The 10,524-nt window shown below is 48.1% G+C and overlaps 1 protein-coding gene across 2 annotated transcripts; it reads right to left on the bottom strand.

Moving 5' to 3' along the window:
* Positions 1-449: 449 nt before the first annotated feature.
* LOC308654018 (uncharacterized protein) lies at positions 450-10,054 on the bottom strand. Of its 2 annotated transcripts, XM_081302841.1 has the most exons (4): positions 9,377-10,054; positions 8,774-8,857; positions 8,420-8,656; positions 450-550 (listed from the first exon to the last, which is right to left on the bottom strand). In XM_081302841.1, exons 1-4 carry the CDS (start codon positions 9,455-9,457, stop codon positions 482-484), a joined length of 471 nt encoding a protein of 156 aa, XP_081158967.1. In that variant the 5' UTR covers positions 9,458-10,054; the 3' UTR covers positions 450-481. The 2 variants fall into 2 exon arrangements, 1 of the variants encoding a protein (XP_081158967.1); XR_014023155.1 differs by lacking the exon at positions 450-550 and having other exon boundaries at positions 8,436-8,683; positions 8,774-9,066.
* Positions 10,055-10,524: the final 470 nt, after the last annotated feature.

The raw sequence follows: 10,524 nt of genomic DNA, 5'->3' as shown, positions 1-10,524 counted from the left end.
CTCACAAAAGGATAGCTGAGCCCAAGGCAGGCTCTAATTTATTACCCACAGTTAGGCTGGAATCTTATTTTGATTCACTGGGACTTTTTAAAAGGCCATATGTTCCACGGGTGTGTTTGGTTTGTGCAGATGTGTCCAGCTGTCTGCTTGGTCACACTTTTCTGTATATATAGCAGATGTCAATCAAAACTAAACATGTGTTTCGCTGTTTCTTAGGCATCAAAATATTCTCAATAAAAAGTTAAGATGTTAAAAAAAAGGGATCTAGGAAAAATCTAGGATTTGAGTCACAGAGAAAGAAATTCCTCAGCAGGGTCCCTGAGTCTCCTGCCAGCATGGGAGACGAGGCTATGGGAGCAGGCTTTGGTTCCTCTGAAGTGAAGTCTTTAGAGCCTCTCAGCAACAGCAGATCTGGGAAAGGAAGTTGGGTGAGGCTGAGCAGGGACAGTGGCCAGGTGGGCCAGGGAGTGGTCCACAGGCCCTAGGCAGACATACCTGGTGAGGTGAACCTTGAGTCAGCCAGGATTGAAGGGAAGGAGCTGGCTTCACCCTTTAAAAGAGAAGCAGAGAGGATGCCGTCCTCACCGCATTCCTAGAGAGCCTTCCTTAATTGGATCAAAAAATTGATCATTTTATTTCTAATCTGGAAAGTGCTGTAATATTGACTTTCAAGGTTCAGAGATGTGTGTTTAGGTTACAGGAAACCCACAGCTGCCATCCAAGCCACAGGGGGTTTCTAGTGTTCTCTGCCTTCCTGGCAGGGTAGATCTTTATGGAGTGGGGAGATGGTTTTAGCCCCTTCTGTTTAAAAGGGACAAAGAAAAGGGCCTGGATGCATGTCTACTTTATATCTTTTCTTTCACCTTCAGAAGTGTCCTTCCCATAGTAGCCAGGCTTTGGCCAAGACCTGGTGCTGGAAGGTACAGCCAGACCAGACCCCAAGTTTACTACAGACAGCTGGTTGCTATGACCTTGTGTGACTCCAGGCTGTCCGGAACTCAGAGTGCTTGTCTCAAGCCAATAATGTCCTAACTAATCTGTGGAAGAGGGGAACACAAATGTTGGGGACCAACAAGCATGGCTGCTTAATGGGGTGGGCCTCCGGCTGTCTGCAGACAGCATCTCTGGACTTCACCCCTTCTTGATTTAAGGAGACTGCCTTTTCCCTCCATCTGGTTTTCAGAAGGGTGTACCTGCAGGAGATGAAGTACCCTGGGAAAGCATGGAGTCTCTTTGTGCTCTGGAGAGAGTGCCGCCAGAGACTGACCAGGAGGCCCACAAAGGCTGTTAAATCCATCCACACCCTGGAAGTCCTAAAACTTGTCCCATGTCCACCAGTGTTCCTTTGGAATATACACACCGAGCATCTGCTCTGGGCCGGGTCCTTACCGAGAGAAAACCAGAGATAGCCCCTATACCTCAAGGGTCTCAGTCTAAGGCAGAAATCAGAACAGACCCCAAACATCTATATTCAAGACCAAAAGAGGTCCTATTAGGAGTGTATGCTGAGGGAGGAGGGGGGGTTGCGGTAAAGTATCACATCCAAGTGGGATGAAGCAGGAACCTAAGAACAAGCCCAGAAAGACATGGAAGGATGGGCGGTGCGCACAGGGAGATAAATGCCAAGAGACTCACAGGTGAAGGAGCCCAGGGCGTGGTCAGGCATACCTGTCCAGGTGGAGAAGTAAAGGTAGGACCAAGGCAGAGCCTCTTTCCCTGCTGCTGGGGGAGGAGGCATGACTCTCTCTGCTCCTAGCTTAGGGCCTCAGAGAAGCCAACCTTCATTCCTCTGGGTCAGAACCCCAGATGATCAGAACAAAAGGGGATCAGAGGCCACACAGAGTCCCCTCCTCTCCACACCATGCAGGAAAAGGAGTCTGGCAGAAGGAGGGGCCAGCCAAAGATAGCCCTTGGTCAAATGGACACAGGGCTTTGTGGAAGTGGCCCAAGTCCTCATCACATGTCCCCTTTCTGCCTCTCTCCTCCATCCCCCATGCCTCTGTGCACAGAGCACCCCCAGCAGGAAATAACATCAGAGGCGGCCTGAGGCCTGCCACCCCTGCCGAGGGGGACACCTGCCACCTGCACACTGACTCTGTCTGGAAGACTTTTGTCATTTGATTGATACAATTAGAGAAGGAGGTGACACTCTGAAGGAGGAGGTAGTCCAGACACGGGGCCTCGCTGTGCTCAGAATGCTGTGTAAAAAGATCTGGGCCTGCAGCAACTCCTCGAATCCTTGGGGGCCCCCTCTCAAACAGGCAGCCCTGTTTCAAACAAGAAATATGAAGCTTAGAGAGGGCTCTGAGATGCCCAGGTGGAGAGAAAGAAAGGGAGAGGGCAGCAACTCTGCACCTGCCAGGCCAGCCTTTCCCAGCATGGAAAATTCAGAAAAGGGCCCTTTGAGGTACCCCTCAACCTCCTCCTACAGATCTGGGGGACACAAGTCCAATCTTCCTCACCATCTCCTCAATGGGGATGAGTGGCAGTGAAGGTCTGCTGAACATCCGGTCCAACCCAAAAAGGATAGCTTAATGGCCCTGGAACACTGAACCATGATCCAGCTCTTCCAGGTCATCGAGACCATCCACAACATGTACCTCATCATGGAGCTTGCAGGTGGGGGACAGCTTCAGTGGCATGTCCCGGAGGCCAGTGGCATCCAGAAGATCCACAGAGTATTCAGGCAGATGGTGAATGTCCTGCACTGGCTCAGGCTCCTCCAAGCAGACCCCAGCCAGGAGCACATCCAGATACACCAGGCCAGAGACATTACAGGCTCCTTTCTCTCAGACACTTCCCCCTGCCCTGCTCTTCTCTGCCATAGCAGAGATGGTTCTTAATAAATTTCTGTTTTTAAAGAAATGTTTACAGTATGACAAAATTGATGTTCTAAAGGGGAAGGAAGGAAGGAAGGAAGGAAGGAAGGAAGGAAGGAAGGAAGGAAGGAAGGGAAGGAGGGAGGAAGGAAGGAAGGAAGGAAGGAAGGAAGGAAGGAAGGAAGGGAGGGAGGGAGGGAGGGAGGGAGGGAGGGAAGGAAGGAAGGGAAGGAAGGAAGGAAAGGAAAGGAAAGGAAAGAAGGGTGGGTCAGGTTTAGAAAAAGAGGAAGGAAAAAAAGAGAGAGAGACAAAGGCCTCTGAGGAAGGGCAAGGAGCCCAGTCCAAGGTCTGGACCACTATGCCTCCCTCTCCTGTTCAGGGTTGATAGTCATGCACCTTGAGTCAGGGTAGATGGGTCCTAGAGCCAATGTAGACAGAGACTCGCTCCCCTTGACCTAGTGTACGCTGAGATTCTCCCCTTGAGCCACTGAAGACTTGATTCCATTTGAACCAACAGCTTTGGCTAGAAAAAATTCCCTTTCCCAGTCTTCAGGCCCCTCCTGAGGTGTCAGGGTGGGTGGTAGCTGTTAGAGAAGACACATGAGTCAAGGCATTGGAAATTCCAGAGTGTTCTGTAGCCTCATCCCCATCCTGTGCCCCATCCTGTGTGCAGGGAAATGAAAGGTGGGTCAGTGGGCAGGAGCGGGCCTGCTACCAGCAGTGGCTGGGTGCTTCACCAGCTGCCATGAAGCCTCTGTATCCAGAATCTCCTCCTGGTGGCTGCTAGAGGTCCCAGGGAGCGAGCACATGGGCTTTAGGAACTGAAGATGTTAAACTGGCTCAGGATTGATAACTAACCTAATGGCCAAGTGCACCCATGTGCAACCACTCTTTTATTTAAGTTCTGGGACTCTGAATTGTGTAAAGGGAAGTTCACTCAAATAAAGAGTTAGAAACCCTCATGTCAGTCATGGGGAGAGTGGGAAGGATGTTTGGGTCAGTGCAAGTCCACAACTCAGAGGAGCTTAGGGTTAGCAGTCCAAAAAGCCAGAAGTAACAACCATCTTCACAGACTCTGAATAGAAGCAAGCCTCAGTGATCAGTGAGAACAAGACCGCAGCCCTGAGAGCTGCCCTGTGTGGGCACCCAGGAAGCCCCATGTAGGTGAACCTGAAGGATCAAGAGAGTTTGCTCCAAGCAAAGAATGGAGAGAAGAATGTTTGTTGTTGTTGCTGCTGCTGCTGTGATTTTAATGAACAGAGCTTCAGGACCTATAACTGGCCCCACTTCCCCTCCCCGGTTACAAAAATCAACTCAAAATGGATTAAAGATTTAAATGTAAGAAAAGAAACTCAAAGTACTTAGAAGAAACAGTGACTTTGTTTTCCTGTGAGCTCCTGGTCTGGGATGGAGGGTGGTGCTGACCATTTTGGAGGGAGAGGTATCAGCTGTGTCAAATCCTGGTAAATAGGTAAGGACTGCATTTAGCAATGTGAAGCTCATGGCACATGGGAACAGCAAGGAGTGTGAGCCTGGGTGGAGCAGATATATAATTGTTCCCCTTTTTACAGGACTGTAATTTGTTTTTTGATGCCTGTGGTTATCTTCAGGTACATAGTTTTTCTTTCTGAAAACTGTGTCCCAAGAATAAATATCAGAGTAACATTTTAATATCATGTCACTGATATTTGACTCTCTGCCCATCCTTTGAGGATTCCCCAAAACAATTCAAAATAGCTTGCATTTTTTGTTGTAAATAAATATTCCAGAAAAAAATAGAAACTGTTATTGCTTTAAGTTAAAAGCTAATTGGGCCATGAAAACTCATTGCCATTTCAGCACCACGATGTACAGAATATAATTGCCTTGGTGCATATTGATTTTTTCACTCTTGAGATGGTTAGGCTGTGAGATAATTGACCGACACTAGCTTTAAAGAAAGAACAAACCAGTTCCCACACAAAAGAGTTTTCCCTCTGCTGACTCCTCTGCCTGTCCTCAAATGTGCTATGGCTTTTTAAAAATGCCCATGAAGTGACAATTAATGACTTGCTTAGCTGACAATTATAGCCCATTTAGTCTTGTCTCATTCAATATTCCTCATTACTTTGACATTTTAGTTCCTAAAAAGCACATTTTAATAACCTCTATTTTCTCATTTAATATGACCCTTAATTTAAAATTTTGTGCACAGTTGGGCCTTATTTCTTAATGCAGTGGCAAAGTTATAAAAGAAATTTGAACCAAGTTATTAATTCAGAGTTAAAAGAGGAGAGAGGCTCCAGAGCATGCCTCATGCTTTCCTCATACCTGATATTCACCCCAAAGGTGTCTTTCCAATCTGCCACTGTTATACTGTCCCCAAGATCCATTGCTGATTGATGGAAGGAGTAGTGTTAGTTATGGGTGCAGAGCAGGGACAGTGTTAGCAGAGGTGGAGAGGAGGCCAGAATCACACATGGAAGCCCACCCGAGTAACAGACTGAGACCTGCTTAAAATATAAAAATTAAAAGTGCTTGGAAAGTACCTTAGTTGTAGAGGACTTTTCTGAAACACAGAGGCCCTGGTGTCAATGGCCAGTTTGTCCAAAAAAAACACAAAACATAAAATGAAACAAACAAAAGCAGGGCTTGAGTGAATGTGTTCAACACTGAGCCCCTCCCATTATGTGAGGACATAGCAACAAGGCACCTTGTCATGGGGAGAGTGGGAAGGGTGTTTGGGTCAGTGCAAGTCCACAACTAAGAGGAGCTTAGGGTTAGCAGTCCAAAAAGCCAGAAGTAACAACCATCTTCACAGACTCTGAACAGAAGCAGGCCTCAGTGATCAGTGAGAACAAGACCGCAGCCCTGAGAGCTGCCCTGTGTGGGCACCCAGGAAGCCTCGTGGGTCCAAAAAGGATCAAGAGAGTTTGCTCCAAGCAAAGAATGGAGAGAAGAAAGTTTGTAGGTGCTGCTGCTGTGACTTTTAATAAGTAGAGCTTCAGGACCTGTGACTTGGTCTATGGTTAATGTCATCAGAGATCCAAAATGAGAGGGTAGAGTATGGCCCAGAAAGAAATTAGGGCTCCATTTTCCAAATGTGGTGAAAGACATTATTCTGTAGACTTAAACAGCTCAGCAAACCTTGGTAGGATAAACCCAAAGTCCATGCCCAGACACATCAAGAGCACTTACAAACCAAGGATGAAGGAAAACACTTGAAGTCAACTGGAAGAAAATGATACCGTAACGTCAGACAGGGAACCATTTAAGTGGTTATGGAATTCTTATCAGAAATAAGTAGGACAGAAGGCAGTGAAGTGCCCAAAGAAAAAACAGGAAAACCAAAATCCCATATACCAAAAGTGTTCTTCAGATAGGAAGGAAAAATAAATATATCTTCATATAAAGTAAAGCTAAGAGCCAGCAGACTTGTTAGCTAAAATAATCATTGGTCCTTCAGACAGACAGAAAATCATACTGGAAGGAAACTTGGTCATCAGGGATAAAGAGAAAAATAAACAAATAACAAATATACAGGTAAATAGAAGATCTTTTTAAGCTCTTTAAGATATGTTTTCACTATTAAAGGGAAAATTAAGAAAAATATCTGGAACCAAACAAAAACTAAAATATGTCGTATCAAAGTTTGCTCATGCAATGAAAACATTGCTTAGAGATTCATAGCACCAAATGCTTATATTAGGCAAGTAGAAGTTCTCAAATCAATAATCTAAACGACCACTTTCAGAAACAGAAAAAGTGATGAAAATAAACCCAAAACCAGCAGAAGGAAAAAAATAAACACGAAGAATATCTTCAATGACACTGTACAAACCCGTACAATGTGGATGAAGTGGAAGATTTCTGGAGAAGTAGGAGCTACCTCAAGAACATTTAGATGGTTGGGTGACCATCAGGGAAATGAAGTTCCTAAAAGGAAAAGCTCCACAAAGGTCTTCAGGTGTAGACCACATCACTTAGAATTCTACCACACCTTTGAAGAAGGGTTAATACGAGCTGTATATGAACATTTCTAAGAAGTAGAAGCAGAGGGGATGATTCACAGTGTATTTCATGAAGCTGGTATTACTGTAAAGGTCGGGCGAGCGTTGAAGGAAGAGACCACCAAGAGACTCTCTCATGCAACAGCAAGGGGTTTATTGGGGGTCCAGCATGCTGGGGCTCAGAGCTCACTTGAATAGAGCAAAGAGCCCCAAGAACAGCTTAAGCAGAGCTTATATACTTTCCTTGGAGAGGGCAGGGAGGGAAGTTCATTGACAGGTCAGGGCGAGTGGGCGGCTTGCATGCAACCGGGTAAGTGAGTACTTTCTGCAGTTTGGCAGTTGGGGACAGCACATTCTGGGAACAAGATTAGCAAACAGTTCTCAAGATTATTAACTTTTCATTACCTGGCCATGAACCCAGAAAAGACAGTGCCAGGATAAAACCATGAAAGAAACCAAAATTTACAGACCCAATTCCATTGTGAATGTAGATACACATGTCCCTACACAAGGCATTTTGTGGACAAGCTGAGGAAGACATATGATGGTATGGATGGATGTAGAATAATGATGCAGCAAAATTCAACCCCCAGATAAGAACTCTCAGACAGGTAGGACCAGAGCATGTTATGGAATAAATCATATCCCCCAAAGACATGCATAGGTTCAAAACTCCACACCTAAGGACGAGCTCTTTTTTTTCTGAAGTGGCATTATTATGATGTAATTACCTATGATGGGGTCATAAGGGTCTAAGGGTACACTCTTGCTTCATCCTGGCTTGTGTCCTTACAAGGAGAGCAGGGTTGACTCTTGATTCGGTGTGGCCTCTTCCTTATAAGGAGAGCAGGGCAAGTTTTGATTCAGTATGAGTTAAGCCATTCTGTGACCATCTTCTCTCCTGTTTAGTTGATGTTTGTGGTGAAACACTTTAGTATTTGCACCTCTCACTGGGGTCTGTCCTCTAGAGATTTCTCTGTAGCTCCCTTTCTTTGTGGTTCCATTTAACATGAGAAAGGGACATGACCCTGGTGTGAATCTGCAGCAGGGCAAATTCAGTAGTGTAGAGACTGCTGCTGCTGTGCCTCTCCATTCCACACCCTCAGCTGCTGATGTCACAGTGGTTACCTGTGTAGACACTGTGTGTTCAGTACCATAGAACACAGCTGGTGTTTTCTGCTACACGAACCTCTTACATCTTGTAGAAAACAAAGGTGTCACTAGTTTTAATTGCCATGAATTTGCTTTACCAGAGATGTTTCTGCCTTCATGGAGATCTGAGTTTTTAATCTGGTGACCTTCGGGTCAACCTGAAAGACTCCCCTCAGAGGACATCTGGTAGGGACCAACTCCCTGAGCTCTTGTCTGTCTGATGCTGTGGTTGGAATGTGTGTGTCTGTCCAAAATTCCTGTTGACCCTTCAGCCTCAACATGATGGCATTGAGAGGTGGGCCTGGAGGGAGCGGTTAGGCTATGGGCTCCACCCATAGGATGGGATGTGTACCTTAAGAGTGCTTCTCCAGCATGTACAAGGACCTGGTTCACTTCCAAGCACAGCCCCCAACACACACACACACACACACACACACACACACACACACACACAAGTACTTTTGTCAAGCTGGGAGCAGTGGCATATGGCGGTGTTTTATTGAGCTTCTCCATTGCTGTGGCCAAGACATCAAACAAGAACAACATAGAGGAGGAAAGGTGTACTTGGGGATCATGGGTCGGAGGTCTGAGAGCACATATGGCCAGCTCCATTGTTCTGAGCCCAAGGTGAGGCAGCCCATCAGGGAAAATGGGCCCTGCCATCTCCTGACTCGGGTCGAGGTGGCGGTGAACGTTCTGCGGAAGAAGAAGGAAGACGAGCCCCTGCTAAGCGAAAGGGATTCGTTGAAGGTCCTGGAACACCCAAGCGTGATCCAGCTCTTCCAGGTCATCGAGACCATGGACAACATGTACCTCGTCATGGAGCGTGCACATGGAGGAGAGCTCCTGAGTCACATACCCCTGACTTGTGGCATAAGGGAGGTGAAGGTCCGCAGGCTGTTCAGAGAGATGGTGCGCGTCCTGCAATATTGCCACCAGAAGGGCGTGGTGCACCTCGACTTGAAACCTGAGAACTTCGTGGTGGATTCCAGGGCCCGCCACCCCAAGCTGCCTGGGCAGAAGCTGGATGGGTTCAGGGGCACTCTGCCATCCAGGGGAAGGAATTCGAGGGTCCCCCAGCAGATGTCTGGAGCCTGGACGTCACTCTTTATTTTATGTTGACAGAAAAAAAGACCATTCAGGGTGCTCACCAATAAGGAGCGCGCAGCCTCATCCAGCAAATCCTGGTGGTGGACCCCATGGAGAAAGCCCACCCTAGAGCAGGTAATGGGGCACCCCGTGGCTGATCCAGGGCGAGGACTCCTCATCCAACCTTCCCAGCCCTCCCAGCCAGCCACTCCCCAAGCGGCCCGACCCCCCAGCATCATGACCTTAATGCTCAACATGGGTTACAACCCGTACAAAGTCTGGTTGTCCCTGGCAAATCGTCAATTCAATGGGGCCATGGCTACCTACCTCCTCCTCCAGCACCAGAGAATCCAGGGGCCGGCCAGTGCGCTCTGGGCCAAGGCTGTGCATAATGGGATGGCTGGGCATCTCCAGGTCCCTGGAGCGGATCCTTCCAGCATCCAGCCCAACAAGTGCCCCAGTGAGCCTGCCCTTGCCTTGCCCTGTGAGCAGCAGCCGCCTGACAAAGCCACGCCCTCTGGGCAAAAGGGCACTGCATATGCCAGCATGTCTGTCTGTCCTCTCCACCTTCTCCACGTGAAGACACCCCCTTCCAAGCCAGCCTCCCAAGGGGACCCTCTGGCCTCCTGGGGTGGCTCCACAGAGCAGCCTGGTGAGAGAAGCAGGGGCTGAAGGGGGGGAGGGTCACCAGACCGATGGCCACCTTCCTGTAACAACTGTGCTGCTGCCTGCCGTGCTTCTGTGGGCCCACCTTCCGCAACAGAGTGGCTCCAAGGGGCGCAGGACACAGACCCCATAGGTTCCACAACAGAGTGGTTCCAGGGAACATGCCCACGTGAGACAGACCCATGGACAGCCAGAAGACCCCCAGCCGGAGCATCAGGACCTCATGGCGCCAGCACCATCAGGAAGCGGACTCCAACAGCTTCAGAAGTGAGGTCGCCAACTGGCTCAGGCTTCTCTGTGCAGATTCCAGCCAGGAGCGCATCTGGATCCACCAGGACTCTCCTCTCCCCCACCTGCCAGAGACATCAGAGACTCTTCCTTCAGACACTTCCCCCTGCCCTGCTCTTCTCAGCCATAGCAGAGATGGTTCTTAATAAATTTGTTTCTCATGAATTGAATGATAAGATTGACGTTCCAATGATTTATTTAAAAAACAAACATGTTTAAAGTAGGAGGAGGAAGAGAAAAAGAGGGAGGCCTCAGGGCAAGGGAGGAGTCCAGCAGCCATCATGCTGCCCAAGGCCTGGACTGTTCAGTGTAAATAGAGACCCCTGCCCCTTGAGCCAAGGCACAGTGGGACTCAAACACCTTGGGCCAGTGTAAATGGGGACTCTCTTGCCTTAAGTCTGTTTGAGCTGATCGCTTTGGCTGTGAAGAATCCTGCTTGCGGGCATCAGGGTGGGTGGCAGCTGTTGGAGAAGACACATGTGTCAAGGCACTGGAGACTCCAGAGTGTTCTGTAGTATCAT

The sequence above is a fragment of the Spermophilus citellus genome (genome assembly GCF_964194105.1).
Source record: "Spermophilus citellus genome assembly, chromosome: 7".
In the NCBI taxonomy this organism is placed as follows: Eukaryota; Metazoa; Chordata; class Mammalia; order Rodentia; family Sciuridae; genus Spermophilus; species Spermophilus citellus.
The sequence above is the reverse complement of the archived record's forward strand: the minus strand, read 5'-3'. Positions and strand labels throughout refer to the sequence as shown.